The sequence below is a fragment of the Trachinotus anak genome, unplaced genomic scaffold (genome assembly GCF_046630095.1).
Source record: "Trachinotus anak isolate AG129_WGS33_773 ecotype Australia unplaced genomic scaffold, CSIRO_AGI_Tana_v1 ptg000011l, whole genome shotgun sequence".
NCBI classification, from domain to species: Eukaryota; Metazoa; Chordata; class Actinopteri; order Carangiformes; family Carangidae; genus Trachinotus; species Trachinotus anak.
In genome coordinates this window covers 11,849,019-11,866,966 of record NW_027273862.1, presented here as the reverse complement: position 1 = coordinate 11,866,966, position 17,948 = coordinate 11,849,019, and the positions used below count along the sequence as shown (strand labels likewise).

General features: G+C 39.8%; 1 protein-coding gene across 4 annotated transcripts in view; it reads right to left on the bottom strand.

Annotated features, from left to right (window-relative positions):
• The window catches only part of LOC139627374 (frizzled-3-like), a 37,333-nt gene extending 19,622 nt beyond the window's left edge, over positions 1 to 17,711 (bottom strand). For 2 of the 4 annotated variants that reach the window (XM_071488079.1, XM_071488082.1), the window contains exons 1-2: positions 17,577 to 17,711; positions 15,487 to 16,431 (exon numbers count right to left, since the gene is read on the bottom strand). In XM_071488079.1, the coding sequence (XP_071344180.1) occupies positions 15,487 to 15,888 (402 nt within the window). In that variant the 5' untranslated portion in view covers positions 15,889 to 16,431; positions 17,577 to 17,711. Of the gene's footprint in view, positions 1 to 15,486; positions 16,499 to 17,332; positions 17,468 to 17,576 lie in introns of those variants that run through there. The other 2 variants (XM_071488080.1, XM_071488081.1) reach the window with 2 other exon arrangements.
• Positions 17,712 to 17,948: the final 237 nt, after the last annotated feature.

The following is a 17,948-nucleotide window of genomic DNA, read 5'->3' as shown; positions in this document are numbered from 1 at the left end:
CTAGCTACTCTTACTATTACATCTTTGTGATGAAGCCTCCTCAGTGGCAGCTCTCACTCGAGTGCAGCTCAGAGTAATAGTACCCCCATGGTCTCAGTTTGCAGAAATATAATCTTTTTTTTTCTTCTGGTCTTTAGAGTGCATATTAATGCATGTTACACAGATATGTCAATAACAACAAATTCATAAGAGAGCCGGAGGCCACACTTAACTGGGTGCTTGTTGCTTTCTGCATGAGTGTGTTTCACTGCCCAGCAGAATGGAGCCTTTCTTCTTGTCTCCTCAGACTAACTCTACAGCGAATATGTCTGTGACTCCCATTTTGTGTGTCCCCATTCTGCCCACCTCTCCAGTGCATGTGGGGTTACGTGTGTGTGCAAGTGTGTCATTGTTCTTGTATTCTGTGTAAGTATGTCCCACTTATTGTGTTTCCCTGTGTGTGTGTGTGTGTGTGTGTGTGTGTGTGTGTGTGTGTGTGTGTGTGTGTGTGTGTGTGTGTGTGTGCGCACGCATGGAAGTAAATGCCTATTTCTAGATATGTGTGCAATTATTCTGACAGTCAAAGCAATTGGCCCCCCATCTCCCACCACAAAGAGAATATTGATATTAAGTGCCCTAACTGTGCCACCCAAAGAGAGAGGAGGGGGATGGCAATCAGCCTTCTATGGAGAGCGACTAGAATGAATTGTCTGGCATTTTGTAGTCAGTTGTGACGGAAGAGCAGGGAAAGGAAAGCAGAAAAACCTACAACTTGGCCTCAGGGGGAAGGCACAATCCTACTAAAGCATGGAATGATGTGGAAGTAGACGATAAGGGTGGGGAGAAGAGAGGAAATGTGCTGCATCAGCTTCCTGCAATTAACCTCTCTTTCTTTGCTTGTTTCTCTCTTTCCATCCTTCCATCCACATAATAACCTGACAACACATTTCCATTTGACTTATAGCTATTCAGTAAAATAACCAATCGCCTAAACCACAGATAAATAACACGAACAGACTATACATCAAAATACAGGTTAATAGACAATGCAAGATGAAAATCAAATTGTAAATAAAATCAAGGGTTTATTTGTGAGTTTGAGTTCGTGTTTTCGACAGGCAACTGTGAGCATTCAGAATTAGAAGCAGGGTGGGTTTTTTGACACTGCGGAAAATGAGAAAAAAAGCCCCTGACTGGTCCACCTCTTGTTCAATAGAGGGATTAAGTTTCTTTCTCTTTACTCCTTCTACCTAAAGAAACCCAGCAGAGGGAGGGAGAAAGAAAAAAAACTTCAAGTAAGTAAATCAACAAAGAGAAAGGCAGACACAAAGAAAGCAGCATATGATTAACAGTCACGTAATGCAAGCAATTAAGCTTTTGGCAAACAAGAGGTAGATACCAATAACTGCTGTAAAGTTGGTAGCAAAGACAGAGCAGTGCCTACATGAAAAAGTACAGGGTGTGCTGCATGTGAGAACTTTTTGCACCAGCTTGTAAAGTTTTTCTGGTGTCAGTTCGGTCTATGTGATGGGAATGAAAACCAATATACATGGTGACAATATAACAGAGCACAATGACTCAACCAGTTTGTTAGTCCGATAAATGCTGACCGAGACCAAAATCTTGGACATCACTGACCATCAACAGTTTGCTGTGCCTACTCTTTTTTACTTTCTTTCTTACCCACAATCCTATCTCATATCCTATCAGTTTTACTTCACAATAACATTTATTTTTTTATAAAGATAATAAATTGTACAGTTAGATGGTAAGTTATTTTGTTACATTTCTCAATTGTCTTTATTACATGGTTTGCAAATTAAGACTTTAATAAACTGTTGGCAGTTGAGCTCACAATATAAATCAAAATTAACCACAAACTAAGTTGATGGCAGTGTTAATACCCTAAAAACCCTAAATAACTTCCTTCCTTGTTGGGATTGCACTGATCTGATTCAGATCCAAAACAAGAACACTTACAGTAAATTCAGAAAGTGTTCAGACCACTTCGCTCTTATCAAGGCCATTCCTCTCCAATTGCTCAGTTTGGTCAGGCAGCCAGTTCTCTCCAAACATCTCCCATTTAAGAATTATGGAGGCCACTGTGCTCTTGTGAACCTTCAATGCAGCAGAAGTTTTTGTAGCCTTCTCCAGATCTGTGCCTCGACACAGTTCTGTCTCTGAGCTCTGCAGGCTGTGACACGCACTGTCAGCTATGAGACCTTATAGACAGGTGTGTGTCTTTCCAGATCATGTCCAATAAATTGAAATGACCACAGATGAACTCCAATCTAAGTGTAGAAACATCTCAAAGATGATCGAGAGAAATATGAGGAACCTGAGCTAAATTTCAAGTGTCATAGCAAAAGGTCTAAATACTAAAAAATCGGCTTTCACTTTGTCATTATGGGGAATTGAGTGTAGATTGGTGAGGGAAATAGGGAAATTTATTTTGGCATAAGGTTGCAACATAACAAAATGTGAAAAAAATCTAAGGTGTCTGAACATTTGCCAAATGTACTGTATATGGGTTTTTTTATATCTTTGAGTAGTCTGGTTATCCAGTGAGTGTTTTTATGTGTGTGTGTGTGTGTGCGCAAGAGAGTGGTTTGCTGCTTAGAATGGTTGTAGAAAATCCAGTTAGCCAACTCTGCGGAAACTCATACACATTGTCAAGTGCAGGAGGAGGGGAAGTAGGAGGGGAGGGAGGGAGGAAAAAAGGAGAAAAACTGGAGTGGAATGGAGAAAAGACTGGCGGTTTCCCGGTGGATTAGAGAGTCAAATGGATTGTAAGGAGTGTTTAGAGTGTGAGAACCTGAGACACACACACACACACACACACACACACACTTCCTGAAACTGTCACCAGCTTTGTATTGTGGTCAGATCAAGGTGACAGGCGGTTGGGTCTAAGCCTCCAACGAAACAGCTCCTGAGCTGGCAAGTGCTCTTAAAAAAATCCCATGTTTTTTCTAAAGGTGTCCAACTAAGTTTTCTGTTGTTCAAATGCATAATATTTAATATGGGCCTGGATATCTACAAGTAGTGATACTGCCTTTTGCCCTGTACAGCTTATCAGTGATTTTCATCAACTTTATGTTATGTTTATGACTGCTAAGTGCTTTCAGTGCTTATTCATAGTGCAAAAAACACAATAACAATCTGATTGTTTAAACAACTATAACACCCAATAAAAATTATATTAAAAGCAAACAGTTTTTAAAACTTAAGAAACTCTTTGGTCTGGTAAGACACTGATAGCCTGCCAATATGAGTTTTTTTTATGGGATATTTATAGTGCATTTGGAAAGTATTCAGACGTCTTCAATTTTTTTTTTCACATTTTGTTATGTTACAGCCTCATGCTAATTAGAGAGGCCACTGTGCTTTTGGGAACCTTCAATGCAGCAGAATTTTTTTGTAACCATCCCCAGATCTATGTCATGACACAGTCCTGTCTCTCAGCTCTGCAGGCAGTTTCTTCTCATGGTTTAGTTTTTGCTCTGATATGCATCATCAGCTATGAGACCTTATATGGACAGGCAGGCGTCTTTCTATATCATGTCCAATCAATTGAATTGACCAAAAGTGGACTCCAATCAAGGTGTAGGAACATCTCACGACGATCATGAGAAATTGGAGCAACTTGAGCTAAATTTCAAATGTCACAACAATTTTTTTGGTTTTAGCATAAGACTGTAACATAACAAAATGTGAAAAAATTAAAGGAGTCTGAATTCTTTTTGAATGCATGTATGTATGTGCACCATTTATAATAAATCAGTTACTGCTATCCCTTGAAACAGCACACAAAAAAGGACCAAAAGGCTGATCTGATTTCTCACACCTCCTTCTGACAGATGAGGAGGAATTTAGATGAGAAAAATCTGGCTTTTTGCTACTAAACCTTGCCCAAGTCTATGTGGACACATCAACCTCACAGGCTCTATATCTCCTCCTCCTCTCATACTATCTCTGTCTCACACTCTAACTCACTCTCAAATCAGTCAGTCGGGCCCTGCAGCACAAATGCTGTCAGACCACATCAGCTCTGCCTCCATTAGCTTGCTACAATATAACATCGCTGCAACATCCGCTGTCTAGCTATTAGAACTAAATCCTCCATTTTTCTGTCTCTCTGCAGAAACTATAATATTCCCATTTGCTACTGCCTCTCTATTGCAACTCAATCCCACTATTTTCCTCCTCGCACTCAAAACTGATAGCTGCATCCTTTATTGCATCCGTACATTAGACGCATTTTCAGTCTCTCTTTCTCGACAGCATGTGAGAAGTGAATCATTCCAGTTAACAATCACTCAGCAATTACACGATCCCCCTCCTCCTTCTCCTTGCAACAGCTCAGCTCCTATTTTCTTTTTTATCCTCTAGGCACACCAGTGTTTTCTTACTGCTGCCTCTCTATTTTCCACTTTTGCTGGCCAGATTTAACTGACTTGCGTCTTCTAGTTTCCTGCTATGTATAATGCACACATGATAAAAGCGTTCACAGACATATTCACACCACAAGACATGCACACACTCCCTGTGACTATGTGCCTGCCTCCTCTTACACGCTTGTGAGAGAGACAGGCGTTGGCCATGAACAGATGAACTGAGCAGACCGCGATGCTCTCCTCCCTAATCTCTGAAAAGACAGTTAAGAAAGGGGCACCCTTCTCCCACACTCTCTCCCTCTTTTATTCATTTGTTCGTTTATCCGTGGCCATCCATCGTTCAGTCGGGAGAACCAGACAAAGCCGTTAATGGCATTCCCCTTCACGTTCACTTCCCCTCCTCCTCTCCTCCTATCTTCTTTCTCCTGAATTCATCTCTTATTTTCTTTGCCTCCCATTTACTCTGACATGCACTTGTCCTCCTCCTCCCCCGTATTTCTTCTTCCAACATCAGCATTCATTGACTTCCCCTACTGTTATCCTGCCATTTCATGTTTGTCAAAAAACTATTTAGCACCACCATCAACATACTCTGTCTTTCCTGTTTTTTAAACCCAGTGCACAGTTTCTTCATTTTACTCATCCCTTGATTTCTTGCCAGAGTGACACAAATTATATTTTATCTCATGATTTTCGAATTTACTTACTATCTTCTTTGCAATCTTAATACAGACAATCAACATGCATTTTTACCTGTGTTGTCCTGTTTTTTCAACAAAACTCTAAATCCTGTCTTTAGACTTTCTGACTAAGCTCTTATCTCTTTGTCCTACCTCCCTTTCCTTCTGTGTGGCATTATTATTTTCATGAGGTTTTTTCTTTTTTTTTTTTTTACAACTTTTTAGTCTCACAGAGATAAGCTAGATCTTATAAGCTCAGTTTTTCCTATGAGATCATCTGGAAATCATCTTTAAAAATGTTCAGGCGTGTCAAGATATTTACCAATCAGCAAATATGTACATGATAACATCGTCTGATGCTTCTATAACCTTTTGAACCTTGTTAACAACTACATGTTGTTGTAGATATAAAATCAGGTATGGTTCTCTGACTGAATTACCAATCTTTGCCTCCAATATATCCGGTGGATTGTTTTACCTCAGTTCCATGTGACTGAATTTTATATTTGTTCAACGATTCAAATAGGTCTAGTGTTGTGCTTCACTGACTTGTTGTGGGTATGATTAACCTTTGTTATGGTTAGTTGACTCATCAGAGTTTAATAGATTGGATTAACAATCTTCCAACAGAGGTAAATAGCAAGGTTCATGTAAAACATCAACACAAAAATGGCGACAGGCATGGACAAGATCAATGCTGCAATGCTGTACAAGTCACTGCAAGTTGACTTAAAAAAAAAAAACAATTCCTAAATCAACATTTTCATTGTAAAAGTGTCCAATTAACTGCTCCTAGCAACCACAGTGGTAGCTTCCATGTTAACTGAAAATGATGTTGGCAGGACAGATTTTCCACTTGCTACTGACTGATTAGGGCAAATCCATAGCTTGAAATGAACTGAAATTATACCTTTATCCAGTTAAATCATCAGTGAACACAGAAAAAAATTGTGAGCTAACTTTTCCAGCTTGCTGTATGTCTCCACTTCACACATCATATCAACAACAATGGATGGCAGTCTTTTCACTGGTGTGGGGGAGAGCTGTTATGTTTTTCAACTATGCGATGTTTCTCCACGATTACACAGCTTTGACTGCCAATATCACAGATTGCAGACTGTCAATGACTATTTCAATCTTCCAAGACAAATAACACTTGAGAGCAATGTGTATTTTATCAACCAAATGACTAAGCTAGAAATATGAATTGCCATTTCCACTCTTTCCCTTGTATTGGCAGACCTTTCCCTCCTCCTCTTCTCCTTGGTTTAGTCCAGAACATGCACTCATCATCCAATTTCCCTCCCCTCCCCTGCTTGTCTGTCTCCCTCCATTCTTCCCCTTCCTTCTCAGCCTATTTAACTACCATGGCAACAGGTGATGTGGAGGCTCTCGCAGGTCTATGTCTCATTGAGGATAACATGCATGTGCACAGACGCACACTAGCATCCACACACACATTGTGGAAGGACTCCTTTAAAGAGTGAAACCATCCAAAGAGTATGGCAAACAAGCTCACACAAGGAGCGTGGAGAGAAAGTGTGAGAGTGAGAATAAAAGAAACTGAGAGGCGTAGGAGAGAGGGTCAAATGAAATGATAGAGATGTAGATGGGGAGCCAAGAATGTGACAATGGAGCTGAATCAGATAGCACCCACACAAGTCCTAACACCACGCAAGCCACCTGTGCATATCCATCTGCTTACCACTTACATATATGCTCTGTTACAGTCAGATGAAAACCAACTATGTCTAGCACTTGAGTAATCAAGAATTTGTATTTTTGCAACCTGATGCATACAGAAACAAATACATTTCAAACTATAAAATATATTTTCTCAATATATTCTTTAAATAAAATGGGTTCACGTTCAGTGTGAAAAAGAGTAAAGAAAGTTGTACAAATTCATTCAGATGCTTAAGTAACACATTTCCTATCCTCCCTCAGACTGCAACACATCAGAAATAAGCTTTTTAATTGCATATGTTGACCAACTTTGGCCATATCCTTCATTGATATGCTGTCCATTTAGTGTACAATGTATGTCCTGTTTCTACAATTTAAAACCATCAATCAACAGGAAAAAGCATTACATTCTGCTTCTTACACAACGGGTTTCTTTGAGCACTTTCCTCAGTTAATAAAATTAATAATCACAAATTCTGGAAGTTGGAGCGGTAGAGGAGAGTAACAGACATTAATTTGGTGCATCACAGAGGGAGTGTGTCACAAGGGTCGGGGCAATGCAGAGAAAAACAGGAAATAGACAAACACAAGGAGTAGCAGAGCTCACTGCCTGTTAACCAGTGAACTTATTCTTTTATTTTACCAAACAATTGAGAAAATTATTAAAAATGCTGCTCCATCCAAAGTTCGGATCTGATTAGGTTTTTTAAAATGTGCACATACAGCAGAATTCAAGTAGTTGCAGACTATGTATGATGTGTTATTGTAGAGACAACAATAAAAGCAAATAAAATCAAGTTGAAAGGTTTGAAGGTACAGTCTAACTATTCTCTACTGACATTGATTTTAAGTGTTTAGAAATCAGTGTGACAATATGCATTAATATGGGAGCTATTTTGGAAGAGCTGAGAGTTGCATGCGGCTCCATAAGTGCACAATTAGTAGCACTCAAGCTCTTAATGCTGACGCTGGTCCTGACATGCAGTAAGCTGAAAATATTAGAGCTGCCTTGTGTTGAGTGGCTTTGCGTGAGAAGGGGATCAATGATGTGTGTGTGTTTGTGTGTATGTTAGTGTGAAGTTCAGCTTAGCAGTGAGGGTTAAACATCTCCCACTCTCACCAGATGCACACACGTACACACAGTTCCCAAGCTGGGTCATGGGTTCAGATTAAGACCCTAAGACATGGATAACCTATATTAATGTGTTGTATCAAAGCAGAACACTGCCGGGTTCCACACAAAATGAATGAGTAGATCATAGCTCAAAACACACAGAATCTATACTATTCATTACACAGATGCAGGGCGGGGTGCATGGAAGGATTCTTATTGGCTGGAAGATGTGGACTAACTTCTAGTAACCAGACACCTACAGTATGATTTATGTGTTTGATTGCAGTTCTAAATTAATAGGCCAATGTTAAACTGTTGGCAGGTAGTGAGGTTTAGCTGAAGAGCATGGTGCTCAGATTATTTGTGTAACCACCACCACAAACATGTTATTTTATTTGTTTGTATGCAATCTCAATATGATGATTTGCTGATTTACTTTATATCATGTTATAGAATTTTAAATTGAATATCTGTTGCATTCTGGACTTTTTTTCAAACAAAATAAGGAACTTCAATATGTCAGAATGTTATTTAGTCTTAGCAGTTAATGTGTTAATTGGCAAAATAACTGACAAAGTAGTTATTGTAAATAGTGCTTCCAGTACTTGTAGTCCTACACCTATGTTGAAAATATAGTAGAGATGATAGATCAAGCTAAACAAGCGGTAATGGTATAAGGCAGGTGTTATTGAATGTATGATGTTTTTGATCTGATGCATTTACATTAGACACATAATGACAATGCAGTCAACTCTGTGCTGTCCTAATACACTGACAGTGTTATTTGGTTTAGGAATCAAGGGACCTACTGCTTCACATTTTCATGGAGACCAGTATTACTATATTTAGAGTGGGCTACACTCTAAATACTCTACAGAGCAGTATTTGAGCAGTGAAAAATCTCTCCAATCTTTCTCAAATCTGTCTTCACTGAGCACTGTGAGGCTGGATAAGCAGCAATGGCAGCTATGCTGATGGGAACAGTCTGCCAAAAAACAGCACCAGGCAGTGCCTTTGTTCTGTGCATAAATAAATGATTGCTTCATTTGGGCTGGCTGCCTCAATAGACTCTTCCAGAATGAGCAGGATAATCAAGAGTTCAGCTGAAAAAAACAGGAACTTTTAAACTGAATGAGGACCTGTCTGTCCCTGCCAGAGAGAATAGGGACAGCCTCTTCAGATGCACTGAAGACACACACACACACAACATAGCACAAATACAACCACACAGTCACAAAAACACACCTCTATTAAACTTCATTCTCTTCTTTCGTATTCACACACACACAAAGAAAAAAAAACACAACAGACCACACTTAAACGCAACAAGCCCTGAACCCTCCAGATTTGGCACACACTTATGCTCACTGTTGTGGGGACCTAGTGGCCTCAGGGTGGCCTTTCTTAGACAGAGCAGTCTTATTTTGAAGGACAGGACCCCATACTGAGAGAAACACAAACACCGGAGACAGTAGGGTCTAAAGACTTTACACAACCTGTCACTCTGTCAGTATTTCCCTCTGTTTAGTCACTGACATTCTCTCTCTGCTCTACTGCCCCTAACATTTTATTCTTTTAACATTTGTGTCTTTGTCCTCCCCGTTCTTCCTGTGACAGCCATAGATGAATCTATCTACCTCTGCATAAATACCAGTGAAACTTCTTCTCTCTTTTCTCAGTAACATAATAAAATGAGCTTCAATGGTAATGATTTTATTAAGAAAAACAGACAAAGAAAATGGGCACTTTAATGCTAATGTGGGCTAATAAAAGAGAATAAGAGGTATACATTTTTTTTAATCTGCTCCCTTCAGCCCTTGTTTCTTGAGTGGGCGGAGTTATAAAACAAGGGTGGTCTTGTGGGAAAAGAAAAGCTCTTAAGCGTCTTTTCACAGTAATTAAGTATGTAACTGCCTGCCTGTCAGTTCATCATATTCCATTACACTGTTTTTGAACAATAGCTTCAGATCCACAACGGGTCACATGACAGCAGTAACATATCTTCATAAGACCATATGCAAGAATGAGAGAGAAAATATTATTGTGCAAGTCTTGAAAGGCAATATTAAGAGATTGTGATTTCTGCATGTAATCACAAATCCTACTGATGTTAAACATTTTTAAAAAGGAGTTTATAAGCACCAATTCAGTTTTGGTAAAACTTGCTTTCAACCTTTAATAACTTCAGTGGGACATCATATTTTTCTAATTTACCATATTAGCAACACATTACTATCAAAAGGCTACTTGTGAAAGTAACCAGATCCCTGCTGAATGAAGGGAGAAGGACTGCGTTTACATGCATTTAAGTATTACTGCAAGCTTTCTCCAGTAATTTGATTTCTTAAATGTAAGTAACAGAACACCATTTCTGTTGGAGAAACCTTATATCTTGGCCATATATACATGTAACTGAGTTTCTGTGACAGCAGTGAGCTAGAATGAAAGAACACATAATTAGATGTAGAGGCGTATCCTTGTTGATTCAAAGCTGACATGAAAATAAACAAGTCTAAATAAGCTGGTTTCCACAGATGACCAGGAGACTGTAAATTTTAGTCACATGCACACAGTAAGGAAAATGTGTTTGACCTCCTCTTCTAGAGGCTGTTCTGTCAGACTCCAATAACCTGATTTTGAAGCGTGCGTATAAACATAGTTACATTAGCTACATTAATTCACACAGTGCTAGGGTTGCTGTCTATTTGCTTTCCATACAGTGTGCTCTATTGTGAGTCAAACAAGTCTTTCTCTAAACTTTCTCTTAATTTGAGCACACCTGGGGTTGCCCAGGTTGATTTTTCTCACACTAGGTTTATACCTTGTCTTGTTTACTCAGTAAGAGAAAACATGTAAGCAAATGGGAATGTTTTTATACAATAAAAACAAATCAGAAAATGCGGAAATTTAGGGTTTTGACAGTTTTTGAGGAACATAATGTCTAGAGATCCAAGTCTCACTAGATCTGTTATTTTAGTCTAATTTATTTGACTGACAGAATAAAATGTATTTAACCTCATTCAGTCAGGAAAAATCACTTGGATATCTTATCTCACCTAAATTACACTAAAATGAAACTCCAGTTCAGAAAGACATATCTTGCTGCAGTAACCCAAGGGAAAGTCCCTGGCCAAGCAGACATCTGGGCTCTGGAGGCCTCAGGCACAGCAACACTCACATGATGTGTGTCTATTCATTTATTTATATATTTAACAAAGAACAATAATGGGAATGATGAGCTATTCCCTGTTTCATAAATTGCTTGAGTTTTGTTTGAATGATAAAAACATCTCCTCTTTCCTGTCATCTGTCTTATATATAAACACAAATACGATGGAATTTTAAAATTAATTTGTATCATTGGTAAGTTATTATATGTAAACTGCGTTTCTTGAAAACTGGCTAACAGGCAGTGTCTAAGGAAGCATCAGATTACAGTATTAAACAGAATTCTTAAAAAAGTGTATTTACAGGGAGACCCTTTGCTTTTGATCAGTCTCTTGTCTCTTAGTGCAGACACACAATCCCAATGATGTCATATGTCTAAATCTCTGTATCTAACACAGGCCTCAAATAATGTCACAACCTACAGCACATCCTCTGGGATAACATGCAGTGGCAGATGGACAGTACAGCCCATATTCCTAAGTGGCACGCAGACACACAAGCATGGAATCATGCAAACATGCAAGCATGCACACACACACACGTGCTCACATGCACACACGCACACGCACGCACACACACACACACACACACACACACACACACACACACACACACACACACACACACACACATTCCCAAATAAATGATTTCACCATTTAAACACTCTCCTATTCAAGGATCATTCAAGCCATTTCCCTTGTCTTCCACATCCCCTTCTAACATTTCATTCTCTCTCCCCCTCTTCTCTCAGGTTTAATTGACTATTGTGGCAGATGGGGTGGCGGTTGGTCTGTGGGAATCAATGTCTTTATTGTGGAACTGAGAGAGAGATTAGCAGCTAGTTAGCACTAGTGAGAGATGACAGCTGGCACCGTTAACCTCTCCTGTCACTCACACAAACACACACAGGAAATACTAGTGTACAGTTAGCCTTTAGCCTGGCTCATCAATTACACACAAGAGAAATACTGCTCTACGCCTCAAGCCTGTCACTCAAACATTGAATAAATGTTGACAAGTATGTTAATCATCAACATACACTCGAGGATAAACCATTTTTGGGTTAGCTTGACATCTAAAAGGAAGAAAAAGAATAGGCAATATTTCCACTGTCAATCAAGACTAAGGACTCACCAAGGGCACATCTCCACACTTTTCAAAATAGAGCATGGTTTAAAAATGTTTTTCAATCTAGGGCTCAACCTATGACAGGAGGACAAGTCACAACATAAATAAAAGTTACATGACATTTCACGAGAATGATCAATTGACTTTGCAAAAGAGCCAAGACATGAAAGCTTTGCCACTGAAGCAGAGCAAACATTCATCATGTGATATGACCCAAAAAATGACTACAGCAGCTGCTGACAATTGCTCCCGTTTCGTTAAGGCATCTGAAATACTTCACGCTGATTTGCCAGCAGTTGGTTTTTTTTATTTTGTTACAACAAGTAAAATTCCCAAACGGACATAAATTGATGTTTCTGAATCACTCAATGCATCAACTGTCACTTGGAAAACTTGATTGTATTCAAGAAGCTTTAATGTTGCAACCCAAACCAAACATAACAGTTGAGTCAATCATTTTCTCTTCACATCCAATTGCATTTCACCAAACCTCAATAACCCCTGTTATATGTGAGGACCAAATGCCAAAAGCTCAGTTTCATCAGGATGATTTTGCTGACCAAGTACATTCACATGTCAAGCTGCTTTGCAGCTGCTCTAGAACACATCTTCTACTTTGTGAGAGGGTTCAACTGATACTGCTGTAACAATAAAAAACACAATAATTTCATTGAGCCAGTGGGGGTTTACTCAGAATGGAAAAACAGTTGTCATAACTGAGATAAATGGACACATGGAAATCTGCAGAATTTACCAGAAATTGCGCTCTCTGCTATAAGATTAACTTCCTGTCTAACGAAAAAAGAATGTAAAACCTAGGTCAATATTAAATGTCAATATTCTATATTATTTATATACGATAATACTACAATAACCTTGTAGATGTTAAGTATTAGATGAAACAAAAGGTAAAATCCTTAGAATATTTTACAGATTCACTTGAACACTCTCATACCTACACATCGACTAATGTATATGCATGTATTTATCTGTATACACACACACAAGTTGGTATCATGCAGCCAGTGTCCCGTGAGAGATATTATTAAATTTCCTCCAGGGTTCCCACCAGGACTACCATGCCTGGTCAAAGCAGACCAGAACAGGAACACCAACAGGGCTCATGTTGCTACACAACCATCTTCAGAAAGCTGTCTCCTCCATGACTGGAGGGACTGGGGGTGTCAGTTACTTGGCTCCTTCTTCATCTGGGTCAAATCAAGTTCAACAACAGATGCTTCTTACAATCCTTGACACAGCGTGTTTTGACATGACACTGGGGAATCGACTGGATTTGAACATTTGTATGGCCTTTAATGTGCTGAGTGAATCCTAAGACTAACGGAGTGTCAGCGCCATACAAAACACACTGAGCAAATTCAAAATGCATGGCTGTCAGTCCAAAATAAAGCTGTTTTTCTCTTTTTCACCCTTCTATTTTCTTAAGCGAGAAAAAGGAGGGTCACACCAGTGACACTTACAGTCTCTAGCATAGCATATTTTGGTAATATGAAATGTTAGAAATACCTTCATATGATTAAAGATTCAGATAACAGCACATCAAATTTTGGCTTGATGTTTTGGCAGACATTAATCTAATTTTGATATGTAAAATATTAACTGCACACTAACTAAAAACAAAAATCCTTCAAGATTAAACATGCAGAGTGTACAGCCAACACTGGCCTTGTCCAAATTAATCTGCCTTTCAACAGGGGTAATTTAATATGCCAACTATGAACAGCTGGAGGCAGATTTAATTCATCTGATATTTGTTATCCTTCCGTGTTCAACGGACTATAAACTACAGTCACATGGTAGCCAAAACATGGCTGAAACTCTGCCAGTCTGCATGTGTAGTGGGACAGACATCCATTGATGTTTGGATGTATGAAAACACAAAAACCTGACAAAGAAAGGGTCTTGAGATTGAGCAAACTCAACATGTCTTTCCCTCTAAAACAGGCTGGGCTTTGCCTGTAAGGATTCTGTCCTTGTGTTTATTGTTTGTTTAAAATAAATTATCTTCTTTTACATTTGGGAAATTACTAAGTAGTCCTAAAGTAGTTAGGTAAAACTAACACACCCAAACGTGTCCAGATCCCAAATACAGTTCTAACAAATACATGCTACAAACAGGTAATTATGGTCTAGTTATTGAGCAACACCTTGCTCTTCCCTCTTTCTCCCTCTCTGGGGAGTAACAAAGGAGTAGGAAAGGGAGGTAACATGATACAGATGGATAATGTGCGTCTACTATTGCACTCTGTTTAACACAACATTTTTCCCTCTCTGTTGCTTAAAACCAAAGCTGTGGAAGTATACTCACGCAAGCACCTCATTGCAATATATTTTTTCTGCTGCTGTTACTGCTCAAATTGCACCTGTCAGCTTCTGTTCGTATTCAAAAAGATCATGAATGCCTCTGTGAGTCCACACACATTCATCTATGTCTACGTGGGACAAGTAACATGTATTGAGAAAATGAGGCTGTAATATGAGGAGGCAAGATTGACAATCACCTTTTTTCAAGTGCTTCTCTGCTCCCGTTATGTCTTTGATATTCCTGTATAAAAGCCACTTAACTCCGTGTGGCTCCTTGTATCCAGTCTGTTCTCCTACACCCTACAGATTATGAATTTTGGGGTGGACTTTTAAAAATGCGGTGTGAAACAAGGCCTCTCAGTTCCAGTGTCTGTGTAAACCATTTATGTGCACTCTGAGGACAAAGGACATGGGTGATTTCCCATGTTTGCAGAGGACGAAAAAAAAAAAAATCAGTCAATGATTTGACTATAATCATTAATACTCAAATTAAAAAAACTGCTTTGATTAAATAAATTAAAAATCACTTATTAACCTAAAGTAGATTGATTCATACTGTACTAACAAAAGTGCAATATCTTTTGACCTTAGCCAAGAATATTTATTTTGAAGGACTTTTCCATTTTAGATACAATTATTTCTGAGCTGCCCTTGTCTCTGAAACTGTCTCTTTACACTGCATGTGAAGTCTTTTGTCCTCAACAGGTGCGTGACACTATACTGTGATACTCTGCAAGCTGTTGCTTTGTAGTTGTTTCAATTTCTGCACCCTGTTACCAAGACAAAGAACTGTAGATTTGCAGTAAATGGGAACTCAATGTTTGATTCCTGTCAAAATTTTAAAACTCGCCACAATGCAGTTTTAATGCTTCACAATGACTATTTTTTAGGAACGCCGTGTAACTTTACCTCTCTCATTCACAGCAGTGGCTATCCAATTTCTCCATGTGCTGTGATACTGACACACACACAGCACGCACTGCCTCAATGACACACACAAGCAACTTACCTCCATGGCTAATGCGGCTGTCTGCTGGTCATAGTGATTCAGTAGATTGGGCATAAAGGTGGTGTTGTAAGGCAGATCCTGGCACATTCTCAGTCTGATGGGCTCACAAGTAAACTCACTGTGGCTTTCTATGGCCTCCATATGAATGGAGAGAGAGGGTGTTACCACAGAGAATAGTAGTAGAAAGATGGAGAAGAGGAGGAAAGAACCACGGAGAGGAACTTGCTGTCTGCAGTCGACTGTTGAAAACCAGTCTTTCATACATCTTCTTCCAACGGGTGCTTGCATCTTAATGTCCGACATTGCTCTACAGGGGCTCAGACTGATGACTTTGTCATCACCCAGAAAACCACTAGATAGCCTTGAAAACATGCAGGGATTGTTTTTAAAGCTTCTCAACATTAGAAGCAATTGAGTCCATTTTTAGGGTGAGTGGTGGTGGTAAAGAAAGGAATCCACAAGGCAGGTACACTCTGGCAATGTACCCTGAACAGCACATGTGATGGAGTACCAATTCATCTGTAGGCCATGAATGGATCAGGTCTTTGTGTCAGTCTTCATATTCAAAAGCCATTGTATTATTTCCTTTTCTTGTACAGTGTGTCTCACAAGGTGCCTTCAAATGCACTCTTAATTGTTTTTCATTAGAATAATGGGGGGAAAAAAAACAAAAAAAACCTTACATGATTTCTCTCCACCTTCTGGTACTCCCCTGATCAAAAACAGATTCCCCTTGTTCCATCCCCAAATGAAGAGCATGTCCCTGAGATAATAGTTCCACCATCAGCTGTCTCCTGGAAGTCTTCATTGGGTTATAGTACATCTCTTTCTTCTACGCTGTTTTTGTCTCCTCTCACTCTTGCCGTTTTAAGTGATGTTTAAAAGAATCACCTGAGATCGAGCCCACAAGATGTCATTATCCTCCAAATGATTATGCTGATTCCTCTGCAAGACAAAGAATACAGTCTTTCACATTCAGTTGCCACACTGCAGTGGGTTGAACAAGCAGGTCCTGCAGGTTTAAAAACAAAAAGAAATGCCTAATGGTCAAACAAGCAGAGTGGGCTTGCTTAGAGTATAGATGCACTGTATCTGGTTTGGTCTCTGAGCAGCCACACCCTTGTCTCTGTACAAGTCCGGATTAAAATATCAGATGAAATCTACACTGGCCTATTAGGTTGTCATGACAGACTGTTTGTCAGTCATACTTTATTTTTTTTTTTTTAAATCCCGTGAGCAATAGCCTAAATTGACCTGCACTATCAAATTATCTCCATGTGTTCACCGTTGTGTCAGTGTGGTTATGCACAGTTCATGCTGCAGACTAATGATAACATGTTCAAAGCAAACCACGACAACCAGTGCATGTTTGAAGCCGTTAATGCGGACGCTGCACCTGCGGACGGTCAGACACTCCCCCGCTCTCATGTGTGTGTGAGGTTGGCCGGGCAACAGTCGCGCTCCCCTGCGATGTTTCACACTCTGCCACTCGGTGTCTTTAAGGTCGACTACACAGCAAACTTGAGAAAAAAGGCGTTTGGTAATTTAACGCTACTACTGAAAAAAAAAAAAAAGGCAATGTGCAAACACGGGCGTTCAGTTATTAAGTTTTAATTTACACCTGCGTCAAACTGTTGGCAGTCGACCGTTAGACACAAGCCGACTCGCACCGACACTAATAGCCGGTTAGCTAGCGTCAACATCGTTAAACTGATGCCGTTAAATTGTGCCGGACGCCTCGTCAACCGGTGGACGGTTAATGCTACCGTTACAGGTCACAGCCCTTAACGTTAGCTCTCTCCCGATCGCCGGGAGGAGAACCTGGCCAGTCTTAGAAAGCACAAACCTTTCAAAAGGCAGGCTTCAGTACACAGAGAGTAAGAACCACACACGATGACAAGCCAGGACCACGGAGGACGGAGCTTCTCAATCTTGGGAGCCGTGTGCGTTTGTCACCGCGGTGTCTGCATCCCAACGGCGCAGTATATGTGCTTGCAATTCAGTGTCGAAGTCCTGGCTAGCTTGCCGACAGTAATGAATTTGATAAACTGCAGAGTTCCTGTTTAACATTACAATAATAAATGGTTTACCTGGTGTGAAATATGACGAGCGGTTCGGGCGGTCCTCGGCTCCCCCGGCTCCGGTCACTGCAGCGCTGGTTTCACTGTTTGCAGCTGGTTCCGTGCGGCGTGCAGCAGACGCATCGTGACCGCGGATTCAGCGTGGCCGCGCAGAGACACGACAGAACTGAGCGATGCGTGCTGTTGTGGATATATACATTATATACACATGCAATAATATTAATAATAGACACATATGATGGGGGGCTAGCTAGTGTTTGATTTTAATAAACGCGGTACGGATCAGAAGCCAGATATGCTTTTAATTAACATTTGATATTTGTTGTCATTACTGGAAAGCCCAAAGCTTAAGTAGCTATGGAAGCTGTGTGTGTACATGTA